At 31.5% G+C, this 14,850-nt stretch overlaps 1 protein-coding gene and 1 long non-coding RNA gene across 3 annotated transcripts; both read left to right on the top strand.

The window, feature by feature from the left end:
- The first annotated feature begins 170 nt into the window (after nt 1-170).
- Nucleotides 171-1,309, top strand: LOC103493468 (glucan endo-1,3-beta-D-glucosidase). The gene is made up of 4 exons (XM_008454213.3): nt 171-492; nt 592-620; nt 727-961; nt 1,050-1,309. Exons 1-4 carry the CDS (start codon nt 435-437, stop codon nt 1,073-1,075), a joined length of 348 nt encoding a protein of 115 aa, XP_008452435.1. The 5' UTR covers nt 171-434; the 3' UTR covers nt 1,076-1,309.
- Nucleotides 1,310-9,701: 8,392 nt separating this feature from the next.
- LOC127150333 (uncharacterized) lies at nt 9,702-14,398 on the top strand. Of its 2 annotated transcripts, XR_007822611.1 has the most exons (4): nt 9,702-11,282; nt 11,695-11,764; nt 13,621-13,816; nt 14,040-14,398. It is a non-coding gene; the product is annotated as an uncharacterized LOC127150333 (long non-coding RNA). The 2 variants fall into 2 exon arrangements; XR_007822610.1 differs by having other exon boundaries at nt 9,702-11,764.
- Nucleotides 14,399-14,850: the final 452 nt, after the last annotated feature.

Here is a 14,850-nt window from a genome sequence, read left to right as displayed (position 1 = left end):
ATTAAAGAAAACTCATATTCATCGATAATCAAAGAAGTTTATTACTTAACTATAACAATTACTTCTTCCATTATTTCAATAATTATCTACCGAAGTGGTATATTAATGAGTAACGTTCTTGTAAAAGTAGATAACAATAAATAGTTCGAAAAAGAAAAAGGGAACAAAAAGGGTCGGCGTCATGTGCGCGTTCACTGAGCTTGCTTCGATCTCTTCCCTTTTCCACTTTTTCCTCCAAGAAGATTCGGATTCTCCCACCCACTGTAACGTCTCACCCATTAATGGATTTCTAGCCGTTACCAATCTCCACGATAATCCATTATTATCCCATTCCTATAAATTCCTCCTCCCAATCATTCTTCTTCTTCATCATATCGCCTTTCCAGATAGATCTGTCTTCAAATTCGGCCTCCATTCTTATTCCCTCTGAATCAATGGCCAAGCCAGCTGCCTCTCTCTCTTTTCTCCTTCTATTCCTCTCATTCCTTTCAGGTAATAAATTCCCTCCACTTCTCTTTAAATTCCTCTGACTTTTCCAATAATTATCACTCAACAATTTTCTGTTTCCCATTCCTCTTCTTCCTTCTTCAGGACGAGATTTGCTGGCCCTCAATGCACAGGTGAATTCATCGTTATCAAATTAGGGTTTACAGAAACCAAAACAATTATCATAGCAATAATTTTCTGAAATTTTTTTAATTCGAATTGTGTATATTTAATTTGCAGAAAACGTGGTGTATTCCGAAGCCTTCGTCGGATCAAGCGACGTTGTTAGCGAATATCAATTACGCTTGTGCACAAGTAGATTGTAGAATAATGCAGAAAGGATGCCCCTGCTCTTATCCTGATACTTTGATCAACCGTGCCGCCATAGCTATGAGTTTGTATTACCATTCCAAAGGGAAGAATCAATGGAACTGTGATTTTAGAGGATCTGGTCTTGTCATCATCACTGATCCAAGTTAGTTCAATTTTAACTGGATTCTTAATTATCTTTTGTGTGTTTTGATCTTTGTTTTAATTTGTGGTTTGAATTTTTGTTGTTGTAGGTTATGGGAACTGTATTTACCCTTGAATTGAAGGAGTATAGGAGGGAATCAGTTACTTTTGCTCAAAAGCAAATTAGTCATAAAGTGAATTTTAAGTATAAAGTTTGTTTTAGAGTCTAGATTTTGAGTATAAAGATTGTTTGATCTTACTTTTTTATAATTGAAAGTTGTCATGATGTAAGTGAAAAAGATATCTATTGAAAAGTTCACCGGTAAATAAACGAAAAAGAAAACTTATGGATATTAAATTATGGAACACATATACATATACAAAATGTGGATAGATAGGATATGATGAGGCATTCACTTATTTTAAATTAGGATATTGATAAGTTGGGAGATACTTTTTTTTTCTTACAGAAGGATTTTCACAATGGTTCAAAATACAAATCAAACACCATATTACTATAAAAAGAAGCAACATTAGATAGATTAAATTATGAAAATTATGGGACTAAATGGACATTTTTTAATTTTTAAGAGTCTTTTGGTTGATTTACCTTTCCCAAACCAAATCGTACAATATTTTATTATTAAGTTATGTTTAGTATAAAGTATCATTGAGTTTTATGTCTTAGAACTCGATAGTTAATGAAAATATTGACTGTTATTAATAAAATGTTAATTTTGTAATTATCAATAACATTTTATTGATAACTAGTTTTGTCTTAATAACCTAAATTTAATGTTCAAGCTACAACTTTAAGGGTCTATCGTATAGGAAAAAGTTGGGTACTGTACCTTATCCTGTAAAATGAAATATATCGATCATTATTAATAAAGTGTTATTTTTATCATTTCAATAAAGTGTTATTGATTATTAATTTCAATAAAGTGTTATTGATTATTAATTGTTGTAATAACCTTAATTTGATAAACTGGCATCTTAAATTGTTCGATGAGTTTTGGATATAAGACATAGTACCTTGTCCTGACTCACTTTGTATTTGATTGATACAAACGCAATGATCCAACGTGTTCGTGTGTGTGACATGCGAGTGCGAGTATTTTATGCAATGAAATAATAAATAGTAAGGTTGGATCACATAATACCAACCAGTAGATAATAACTAGTAAGGTTGGATCACATAATACCAACCAGTAGATATAACTTTGTTAACTAATTAGGTTTCTGTTTCATTAGGATATCATAGGTAACTTAGTCTTAATCTTAAGTGTATTATGAACTCATATTCGTGAAGATTGTGTTTTGATTTATAAAAGTGAGATTGGTCAGATTGAGTTGGAAAGCCAAGAATCACACAAGATAAAATTCATTTATTCTCAACTTTAGACAAGTGCTCTCTTAAATGATGTCTCTAGGACTTTAACAAATAGTCCTACGCTCTCTATGGTATGAGATAAGTTTTTGTTTATTGTTTGGACCATAAACATGTTCGAAGAACACTAATATTTAAGGACTAGAAGTCACATAGGGGTAAAATGGTAATTTGACATAACTAGTGTTACAATCACTTGTGAAGAACTAACTTATTATTATTGGTCTATATTCGTATATATCTACAATGAGAAGAGTTCAACTGTGAATATGTAGTAATATGTACACACAATTGACGAATATTGATTACCATGGTTAATGAGTTTAGCCCCTCAATCTTATATCGTTATAGTTTATTTTTATCTATAGATTCATTAAGTTTCATTTCTAGCTAGTAAAGAGTAACGAAGTTACTATGATAATACATTATAGTATAAAATTTATATTTTACGATTAGACAATAACAGTTTATTTTAATTTTATTTATTTAAATTTAAACTATAGACCATATTAGAGATATTTCTATCTCTTTTAGTATGATTTAAATGAATAATTAATTAATTAATTAACTTAACAATAATTTTAACTTTTAGGAGCTATCAAAGGAAAGTGGATGCTTCCACATGCATCTCAATCTCTCTCCCTTTTTTTTTTTTTTTTTTATGAAGAAACATAAGTAAGTCAGCCATAGGGAGATTGAGGGGTTTTGAGACAAAAACTAACTCAAACTTTCTGCGTTGTGTCCAAGAAGAAAAGTAAAAATCTTTAAAAAGAAAAAAGAAATATGTATTCTTCTCCATCCCACAATCTATTTTTTTTTTAAGAAAGCATGTTTAGCTAATTGATTTAGTTTACAGTAAATTTGTTATTGTGTATGGATATTTCTAATTCTCAATTAAATAGATAAAAAAAAAAAAAGTTGTTAAATTCTTCATCCTTTCAAGTTTGATTTTAATTTTTTAAAAATTAGAGTACGGTGGAAAAGATATTGAATTTGTGTTTATTAAACACATCTATGTTTATTCATGTGAATATCTGATTCTCACCCAATAAAAGCCCAAAGGGATGACATTGATGGTCAAACGTTTTCATTAAATAAATTTTCTAACCTCCTTTCTCAATAAATAATATATATATTTGAAATAAAAAACAATGATAAATACATCATGCATTGCCTATAATTTCATCATTCATATATTTTCTTTTAATTAATTTTACCTGTATGGTGAATTGAATAAATTTTATATACACTATTCTTATATATATATATATATATATAAAAGAAATAATATATTAATATGAGATACAAGTGTCACACACACTCCTTTTGCCTTTGATTTTTTTAGTAAACTTTTGGATAATAACCATTTTGCTTTCTTAAAAATATAGATAAATGGTTTAAAATGATCAATTTTCTAAAGTACAAAATTAAAATGAATTAAATAACAAAACTAAAATGAATTAAAGATAAAAGTATGGATTATAGAGATTAAAATAAACGATTTTAAAAGTAAGAAGTGAATAAACGAAAAAATATAAATGAAAACCAGAATAATATTGAAACAGACAAATAATTTACGAGATATGCCATTTCAATCCTCTATTTTTTTTAGAGGATTAGATGAACAAAAATTAATTATAATTATAAAGATTAAATAATAATAAATACAATAAATTACTCTTTGTTAATATTTAATATTTATTTTATATTTATACCAGCAATATTTTGTTTTTTTTTTCCTTCTATATTTCAACGCTATGTTTACGGTAGAATTTTAATATAGATGAATTTTATTATGTTCATGGATAAAAAAGGGACACAACAAGAATACGAATATCTAAAAATATAATATTAAAATATATAGAATGAAAAAAGTTCAAAAAATTCCAATCTCTTGTTTGTTTGAATTTTCATCCATATATGTTAGGACTCGATAAAAGCCACTATTTATATGTAATTTGACAAACATGTACATAGTCATTGAGAGATGGTATCTTCAAGACATATGATAAGGGAGTTGAATGTGAATGAAGATGACATATGAAAGTAGACACTAAGCATAACGGACATCTATTTTAATAATATTTATAATAGGTCAAATATATCAACATAAATATAAAACATTGACAAAGACAGATATTATTTATTAGAAAAATAAAATATTAAGATTTAGTACTTTTTTAGTTACTTTTTAACCCTCGTACATTCAAATTTGTAACAATTTCACTGCGGAAAATATCATCAAAATTGAATGTTTGATTATTAGAAATATCCATGGACGGGCCGTGGATGTCATTCCTTGTCCCCGCCCCCTATCCAATTCTCCATCCCCACCAATTTTGCCGTGAGGAATGGGGCGGGGACTCCGTGAGGATTGTGCGGAGATCGGGTTCCCTGCGAGGAAATATTCATATTTACTTGAAATGTATATAGGTTGTTTTATTTTTGATAGAATATTATCAATCTTCTTATTTAAAACAATTAAAATGTTAAATTCTCATTGTTTATAAAAATAAAAATTCAATTACCAGATAAATACATTTAGAAATTCATTCATAAAGTTTCTAATTAGTTAATCAATAATTTCTATTTAGTTAATTGATTTATCTATCCCATCTCTCGTGTATTCGAGGATTTTCCATCCAGTTCGAGGTGGTAGACATATTTATCGACTGTATAAAAATATCAAATTTCTAATTAGTTAATCGATTTATTTTTGCAAAATGTTTTATTAATTTTCAACGAGTATAGTCTTTTAAGACTAAATTGGTACGAAGATTAAAGGTGCGTTTGGGGGAAGGGTTGATTTAGGGAATGGTTAGTGTTATGATAAAACTAGTGTTATATTAAACCTAGTTTTATCATAACCCTTGTTTGGGGGAAGAGTTTAGAAATGTAATATGATAAGAGGTGTTTGAGAGAAGGTTATGTGAGAAGGGTTATGTGGGAAGGGTGTTATGATAATGTTATGAATAAAATGTGTTTGAGGGAAGAGTTATGAGGATTTTATGATAAGATGTGTTTGGGGGAAGGGTTAGATGGGTAGGTTTATGTGAAATTTATGATAAAATTTATTTGAGAAAAGTGTTATATGGATTGAGTTAATAATTTTTTTTATGTAGTATAATATTTTTTAAATGAGATTGTAAATATGATAAAAAAAAATCTTATTGCATACTTACTATTTTACGAAAGCGTCGAACCTGTCTTATTGCAAATAATTTATTGTATGTGTAATGTTATTAAATTAGTAAAGACAGTTGTCTAATTTTGAATTAATTTGTGAACATATTGTGAAAATTTTATTAAAATTCATTTTTTAGAAAGACAAATTAATTATTTCCTATTTGTAATTGGCAATAGCGATGTCCCTCTATTTTGAACATATATAATTACATGGTATAATACTTGGGTGAAATTGTGACTATTTTCCTTAATTTTAAAGAAACATTATGAAGGGAAAAAAATAGTTGTCTACAGGCAAAAGCATAAACAATCAATATCATACAGAAAAAAAAGTAAGCAAATAAGAAGCAACTCAAGTCAGTACAAACATAAACTATCTCGTCATGTCTCGTAGGAGGACTTTACAAAATTCCTCCTTCTCATCCTCAGGCATGAGTACGAAACCCCGAAGGTCATCCATACGAGACAGAAGATGCCTTTGCAATAGCGTCCTATCCAAACTCGTTAGTTCCAGCATCTCACGCAATATGCGGAAGAATTCCGTGCGCACATGGTTGTCATTGGTAAGAGCGTGTGTAGGCCACTTCGCAATCATTCTGAGTTGCTCGTTTGTTTGGTCAAGCGCCAGATGTATGCCTTCAACATCCACCTCTCGCTGACTTCCCCTCTTTCTCTTGGATCCACTCGATCCGGTCCTACCCTATAAAGCGCAAGAAGGTCGTGATGCACGTATATCGTTCTGCGACAGGTAAAATATCCCATGGTTGTACACATGCGGGAACTGAATGTTCGCCTATCCATGCGCGTGCGTTGGCGACACACAAGATCTTGACTCGTGTATTATTCTATGGCGTGCCTTATTCTATGGCGTGTATCGGACGGTGTATGCGTGATACGCCTACTGTCGTTCATTAGTAGCTCCAACGTTAATAACATCTGACGTTGGGCCAGCATGAGCGCAGTTAAGACGGTAAGAAGTGTTTGTTGATCCATTACGAAGTATGTAAACTTTCCTAAAAAATGTGTACTAAGTGAATTAGTACAATATCCATATACATTATATTGTCAAAAAACCCTAATTAAAGCTTATTATGAACTTTTTAAAACCCTATACTTACTAATTTGTTACACATCCCTATTTACTATGCGATACATGTCATGTATCAAATAATACACATAATTCGATTAAAAACTTATGTAAAAAAAATTGAAACTTTTATTAAAGCTTGATCCAATTCCAAATTTTTTTTGAATATATTCAAAATTTTCCATCTTACTTAGTTTGTGTAACATAAAACAAATAACTTTGTTTAAACGTTATTTTAAAATATGGGTTGCATTCTAAAGGTCTTATGTAAATTGTAAGTACAATGTGTCATACGTATTATAAAAATAATATGTGGGAGAATAACGTTTATCATTTCTTTAAACAATATTTAAATTATATTAATTATTTTGTCTTTTATCATCTTTAATTTAACCTAAATCTAAATAATTTATTTATATTTCATCATAAAGTTTCATTCACTCTTTCATTTATTTTATGAAATCTTTATTAATATAAAGTATTTTCTCAAATTAAATTGGTCTTTTGATTTTTTTTCCAGTCTCTTTCACACACATAAATATATATGAATTCACTGTGATTGTGTTTACGATATTAAAAGGTGATTAAGAAAAAATCTTAACCGTCTATTCTATTCGGTAAAACAACTTATTTAATAATTTATCATGACCGTTTTAATACTTTTTTGCTCTACAATTTGTTGCACATGAAAGTTAAAAATAAACAGTAATTTAAATCATAGAATGAAAGAAAACATTATTAGTTCATTAAATAAAACAAATGTCCATGAAAGAGTATATATTACATAACCAATACTGTTTATGTCTTAACTACATAATTTATACTGTAATGAAAAAAACGAATACATTATCAAAATTACATATGGTTAAGCCATAATACCTCTTATAAGGGTTGGATGACCGCAAACGTTCTGGAAAAAAAAAAAAAGTTATGATACAAGTAAGGCCGAAAAATTGAAGAGAAATAAATGACAAAAGGAAGGAGTACATACCTTGTACAAGGAAGGAGTACATACCTTGTACATAGAAGCACTGACCCGAAATTGAAACGTAAAAAAAAAAAAAAAAAAACAACGGTGAAAACAAAAATTCAATTTTGAAAACAAATGATAAATAGCCTCAGAGTTTACAAATTGGTTCAATAACTTGAACTACATTCCGTAGTTGTAGACACATCAATTAAGATGGATTAAAAATAAATAACAAAGGCAAGAAACACATGTATCAAAAGAAGGCAGACAACAAAAGCATAAACAGAGGGGAGAAACAACGCATACACATAGGACATAAAACATAAGACAAACATACCAAGTAGGTTAAAAAGGGCAGCAAAATGATGGTAGAAAGTAGGGCAGAAATTGTGAGAGAAGAAGGCATAAAGTGATTTTCAAAACAGTATACAAAAGGGCAGCAAAATGATTTTTTACAAAAGGGCAGAAAGCATAAACATTTGGCAACAAACAAGGCATAAACCGTGAGAGAACATGACAGAAACCATTTACCTATGAAAGATGAATTTGGAATACAAAGAAAATGGCCAAGCAATGACAAATGGAAGTGGTAAAGCATAAGCATAAAATGAAGGATTATATAGAGTATGTAGGGAGTTAAAATGCAAATAAATGACCCAATCAAGAAAAGGTAGGGGAATCTCTGGAAAAGCAGGCTAGAAGATAAATCAAACAACAGTCAAAAGTAGATATTGGAAGCTATTCTGCAGTCAAGTACACATGAAAAGATAAGACAAACAATTGAAGGGACAAAACAAAAATGAAACAAATCTAATTCAGAACTAACTCCCTACCATGCTCGAGTAACAAGAAGCAACAGAGTAAAGCAAACTAAACCAAACAAAGTAACATAAACAAATCAACCGAAACAAAGCAACCGAAACAAAGTAACCAAAACAAAGCAACGAAAATAAAGCAACTGAAAGAAAACAGCATAAGGCCAACATACATTTTTTTAAGAAAAAACTTAACCAAAAGACAGAATGCAATCCCATATACATCAACAATTAGTAATTAAAGTAGAACAAATTCCACAAAAAGTTACATATATATATAAAAAACAAAAAATGTAACAAAATCAGTGTATGTCAATCATGAAACTCATCGTCGAATTTGAAATTGGATTTAAAATAGTCCAATACCTCCCTACCAAGCTCGACAACCATTGGCAGACAACGGTGGTGTCAAAGTCAGTGAAGGAACGACACCAAGCCAAGCGAAACACCCACCTGCAACAATGGAAACTCGTGCGACAAGGATTTTTTGTTAGGGTCGCCTTCAACAAAATTTATTTGGAGGCAAAACCCTATACTCCAAAAGGTTGTCGTGTTTGGAGCTAACGCCGTGGAAGGGTCAGCTTCACAAACGCGACACAGCCTTTCGGGAGTGAGAGAGACAGATGAGAGAGATGTAAATAGAGATTCGACTGCACGAAATCCTCCCCAATCGACAAAACGCAACGAAAAATAAATTTGCATGAAAACGGATCGAGGAAGAACATAGAACGAAATAAGGAGAAAAAAAATATTTTGATGAGGGAGAACAGAGGGTCGTCAGACGAACGAGGGAGATGTTCGGATTGAGGGAGAATACAACGAGGGAGAAGACGGATTGAGGGAGAAGATAGAACGAAACAACGAACAATCAATTTGTTGAGGGAGAACACACAACGAACGAGGGAGAAGACACAACAAAAGAGGGAAACCAGACAACGAAAGAGGGAGAATTGATGAGATTTGATGAGGGAGAACACAGAGAAGGAAGGGAGAACACGGGTTGAAGACGACGGGAAGACGAAACACGCGTTGAAGATGAAACGTACGCTAGGTTGGGGGAGAAAGAAACCCTAAAACTAGGGTTTCCATTAATCGTGAACCAAACGGGGTTAGGGTTGGGCTAACCCAAGCCCACAGTACTAACCCTAACCCCAAATAGACCATTATTTGTTACTTGGTAAAGTTAGTGATTTTTGAGTATTTTGTTTTCGTTAAAATAAGTACAATGGACCGAGAAGCAACGGTCATCTGGTAAGGGCAAAGGAGTCATTTTACGCTGCAGAATTCGTCTATATAATCCAAAAGCCAATCTAGGGTTTAAGACATTGCCTTCGAGAGAACAGAGCATCGATATGAAGATGGTGTTACTGTTCCGTTGCGGGCATACAACAAATGGATTCCTTTCTCTACTTCTTTCGATCTGTAAGCTTGATTCTTCGTCGAGCAATTTTCAGTTTCGATGAGGAAGGATTTTTCTACATTCGTCTCTTTTTTTTTTTTTTCCCTTTTGTAACTCTCTTCTTCTACTTCTTCTTCAAGGCCGATCCAATGGGTTCTCGGACGTGTAAATCACTCGAGTACTCAATTTCACCCGGCCGATATTTTTTTGGGGCAGCCTCAAGGTTTTGCATGGTTCTCATTCGTGCTCAAATTCAGGGAACTGCCCTAAATTCTTCCTTTTGTTCAATTTATTCATTCGTTTTCCCCTCTTCTTGCGATAGTTAGATTGTGTAACTCTGTTCATTTAGGGATGTTTTCGATAAACGACGTTTACTGTGGCTTAGGGTTTTCCTTTTAGCGGAATTGTTTGTTTGAACGAAATTCAAAGGAATTGGGGGTTATTGCGATGAATCCTTTTAACCGGTGGAGATTCTTGTTACGGCTGCGTTTGATTCGATTCGACCTGATCTCAGTCGGTCCTTTGGGTTTGTCTCATTGGATATGTTTTAATTATTCCTGAATAAGTATCTATCTTTCTTAATTAGTCAATACATTAATGGGTTATTTTCTGGATGAACTTGGTTAATGTGTTTGTCCCCTATTTTCTATCAACATTTTTCAGGAATTTGAGACAGGCGTTTCACGAAGTTGGGTGCTAGTTTTTGATAGCTTCACGAAACTTTTTATCTTCAAGTCAAGGATGAAGATGTTTTTGATATATCTGTGAATTGAATGGTTTGATTTAGGATATGAAATGTTTATGTAGATCTCCAACATTTTCTAACTTGTAAAACATAATAAATGTTGAATTAGAATGTCAAAACTTAGTTTGAGAGTAAATATTTTCTTCTTCCGATATATCTGAACAACTGGATACGCATAATTCTTCACATTGTTTCTTGTACAGATTCTGAATTAAATCCTCTAAGTTGTCATTGGTGGAAAAGTCATTGGTGCTACTGCATTTGCAAGTAGCAAGTAAAAAATAACATCCACATATTTCAATTTAGTTTTTATCTCCCCAAATGGTTTATCTAATTAATCAACTAATACTTGTGCATTGTTTTGGTTTCTACATCTCTTTCTTGTTTTCTAAAGCACCATCTAACCTTTTGGAATCCACCTTAATCGTTATAACCTTTTGTCCTAATCTAGTTTCTAAACGTAGATTTTTTCGACCAATATTAATCTCAACTAAATCTGTGTCAACTAATCTAGTTTTTATATGTCCATGGTTGGGGTTGATTAGTATTTATTGTTTAAAGTCTTACAATAGGACATTATAGTTTTGGTAATTCCTATTCCTATGGTTGAGGTTGCAATCAAAGATTATGAGTTCCCATTTTCAGGTTAGGAGCATGAGCGAGCATCAGAAATTCCCTATCTAAATATTTTTGGTCTAAACTCATGTGCCCCCTCACCTATAAATCACAATCAGGTTGGGTAAAATAGTTTGTAAGTTTTGTTTCATTTTGCACGACTTGATCAATTGGTCTAAGAATTTCATTTACTTTGTTAGTATAACAGTTTTTATTTATATACTTGTGTAACTAAATTAAAAGTACAAAAATTAAATTGTTGCAAATCAAAGTTTATCAAAATTTAGGGATTATTATCGTAATAACCTGCATCCTTAGGACGACATAAACCATCAAATCTCATTGTTACGAAGATTTCCGAGGTATAGCCGTATGAACTCTAACAAAACTATAGTCTGAACTAATAACCTAATTTTAGTTAGGTGTTTCCAAGAATTGCACACACCTCTCCTTGAATTTCTGTGTTTGAGTATTACAATTGGTGGTTGTAGTCTCATAATCTTATTTTGAACATTTTGTTTTATGTATGGAATATTTCATGGTTGAAGTCTACAAGAACGCTGTTCAGGGACTCATGTTGCAGATACCTGTTTGAGAAAATGACAATGAGAAAGAAAGGTCAGTTTTCAAAAGTTGTAGTGGATAAATTTGACTATTGGCTATTGAGTTTCCTTTCAGATGGTGAAAATTTTGTGAACACTAGTAAAAAATGGTACAATAACGCATTAATCACATCCCAAGCTGTAGACTGTTTGTTATTTAGGTAGGAGCTGGGTAGGCATTGAAAAGGGTATGTAGTTGAAAGGATATCAATTCCTTGTGTAGAGGTATCTTTTTCTCGAAGGATTTGAAATTATACATAGACAAAGCAGAGTACTTTCCTAGCCTTTTGATAATGTGCAAGCTAATAATATATAGTTTAAGAAGGTAACTAGAGTTTGTGTAGTATGATATGAGCTCCATGTTGAGGCTGTATTGTTAAGGTAGCAATGGGAGCGTGTGTGTATGATGGTGAAAGCTCAAATGAGAAGTGTTGTGGGATCATTGATAATGCCATTTTTGCTTCAATCATGGCAAAGTTTTGTCCTATGCATATTCTAGGACCCCATCCAAATGGTATAAAAGCACTTGGATTTTTTGTTGCTTTAGAAACTCCTTCAGAAAATCTCTCTGGATTGAATTCGTGTGCATTCCTAACAATGCGACCAAACATATTTGTTGGTGGGTATAACCTCAGGACCTCATTGAAGATCATAGTTACCTGCACCATTGCAAAAGTCACTTGGTCATGAACTAGCTAATACTTACTTTTTTAGGACATTGCCAAAAGTCACATGTAGTGTCACTCTTTTACAACTTGCCTTGCTAAGAAACTTAGATACAAATACAATATATGAATATGACACGACATGACACTCCTTTAGTGGCATTTAACTTTTATATAATCTAGGGCATGGGCATCACAAGGACAAGTTTTAGTACAATTTTATACAAGAAAAAAATTCAAAGTCAAAGAGTTCTTCATTTATATGCTTATAAATAAATGTTGGACTTATTTGACTTTGTACGGCTAGTTTATACCATAAATCTATTATACTAACAAGTGTTTGATACCTTTAGAGTGTTTTAAGTGTCCGACATGCTCAGGCAAAATTAAGATGTTCGTGCTTCTTATGTTTAGTTTATCACATAGCCTCAATCCTTTTCAACTTACATAATCCCATAAGCTTGATTGAGATTTAGTTTGAAGGCATTCTAGAATAATCATACCTTCAAAACTTGCTCATGTGATTGTTGTATATCACGATATGGGCATTTAAATTTCACGTATGAGATGAAATTAAGATGAGAAAAATAGATTTTAATAGAGAGTAAATGTTGGAGAATGTTATCACACTTAAAACTTTTAGTCGATTCAAACTATCGTAATCTGGTTTCTTATTACCAAAGATTTCAAAGACCTTTGCTCTTGCTCGCTCTTGCCTTTTCGAATATAAACTCAACAATATCATCGTCCAAACTAGTAACATTGTTGTAGTTTCTTGGCCAGCAATATAGAAAAGCTTGCATTCTGCAATAACATCTTCTATGCTCATTCCAATGTCTTTATTGTTTTCTTGTTGTTTAATTTCACTCCTATTGGATTCCATGAGAATGCTTAACAAATCAGTTTGTATTGCTTCACCTGCTTTCATAGATTTTTCCTTTTCATTCATTATATCCAATATCAAAGTTGTTAACTCTTTATTTATCTCTTTCATTTTCCTGTTTGACTTTGTGGGTAGAAATCTGCAAAAAATATTAATCATGATATGAAATCTTTCACAATAGATATATATAATTATGTCGTAGATGGTGTTTTTACCGCCACCCTGGAATATATCCCTAAATTAGCTTGAATCACCAAATTAGCTTGAATCACCAAATTAGCTAGTTCAGTTTGAAGCTTGAAAATCTTTTTTCCTTTTTCATAGCTACTCGCAAATGTAGTTCTTCATAGCTACTCCCAAATGCAGTTCGAGAAATCACATTAGAAGCCATATTTTGGAAATAAGGCATTACATTTAACTTACAAGATCCTTCTCTAAAGACCATGCTTTCCCACTTGCTAACCATCTTGTTACAACTGTGATAGAATGCTGGTACCATATCCTATAAGCCAACGTAAAGGTATGTATGAGAACTTGAAATCAACTTTGTTCGTTTTCTATTATATTTCTTGTTTCTTAGGAACTAAGGGTAATAATAAAAATGTATTTTGAAAAAAAAAAACAGAAATAGCTATCAAACTACTACACAAGAAGTAGAAAAGGATATATATATATATATATATATATATATATATATATATATATAGATATAGATACCTTAAGCTTTTCTAAATGAAATGCAGGGTTGATTATCTTTTTGTGTTTGGCCCATTTTTGTCCTTCAAGATTTTCAAGTTCTTGTACAAGTAAACTGGTAAAAGAGATTCATAGTTGGCTTTTGGAAATCATTGATGGATGAGAACATAGTTTTGAGTTGTTCATGGTCCATTATGTGCACTCTTGGCATCGGACCAAGCCACATCATTGATTTCTTTCCTGTAAAGTTCAATATCAACAATATATTCAGAGTTGATAGTCTATTTTAGGCACCATTTTACTAAAGTGATAGATGTTAATATCCATTTTGGGTGGGATTCCGTTGCTGAATATATTAGAATCCTAATGTCAGGATCTTTGATATATTATACTTTTAGTTCTTTGAGCTTTTATTTGTCACAGTTTTAGTCCACATCTCTTATCCTTACTATACAAAAATTTAGTTATTATCCTTTAACAATCGTTGAATTTAATCTTATAATTTAATAAGAGTTCTTTCATAAATAAATCGATAAACTAATCAGCGACTCAATATATATTTTCATCAAATACATAGTATTTGCATCATAAAATAATAAAAATTAACGTCTAATTGAATTAGATGGCTAAATTGTTAGAAACAACCAAATTGTTACTTCCATTAAAATATAAGATTCAGAAGCCTTTTTTTCTAGAAAAACAAAATTAAATTAAGGCTCCCAATTGCTTGCCATAGTTTTCATTTTTATCAAGTAAATTCTAAAAAGGAAAAAACTATATGGTAGTTTTGATCTTTAAAAGTTTGCATTGTTTTTTAAAACATTGATTGAAGATAGATGGATAAGATAATAGAACAAG

This window comes from Cucumis melo, chromosome 7, assembly GCF_025177605.1.
Source record: "Cucumis melo cultivar AY chromosome 7, USDA_Cmelo_AY_1.0, whole genome shotgun sequence".
NCBI lineage: Eukaryota > Viridiplantae > Streptophyta > Magnoliopsida > Cucurbitales > Cucurbitaceae > Cucumis > Cucumis melo.
Note: the sequence above shows the minus strand (reverse complement) of the source record. Positions and strands in the feature narration are given on the sequence as shown.

What these genes read in the sequence shown, in the direction of transcription:
- LOC103493468 (XM_008454213.3), top strand. Translation starts at nt 435, where the DNA reads ATGGCCAAGCCAGCTGCCTCTCTCTCTTTTCTCCTTCTATTCCTCTCA. An exon ending in ATTCCTCTCATTCCTTTCAG is followed by an intron (nt 493 to 591) that starts GTAATAAATTCC and finishes TTCCTTCTTCAG; the next exon opens with GACGAGATTTGCTGGCCCTC. An exon ending in TGTCATCATCACTGATCCAA is followed by an intron (nt 962 to 1,049) that starts GTTAGTTCAATT and finishes TTGTTGTTGTAG; the next exon opens with GTTATGGGAACTGTATTTAC.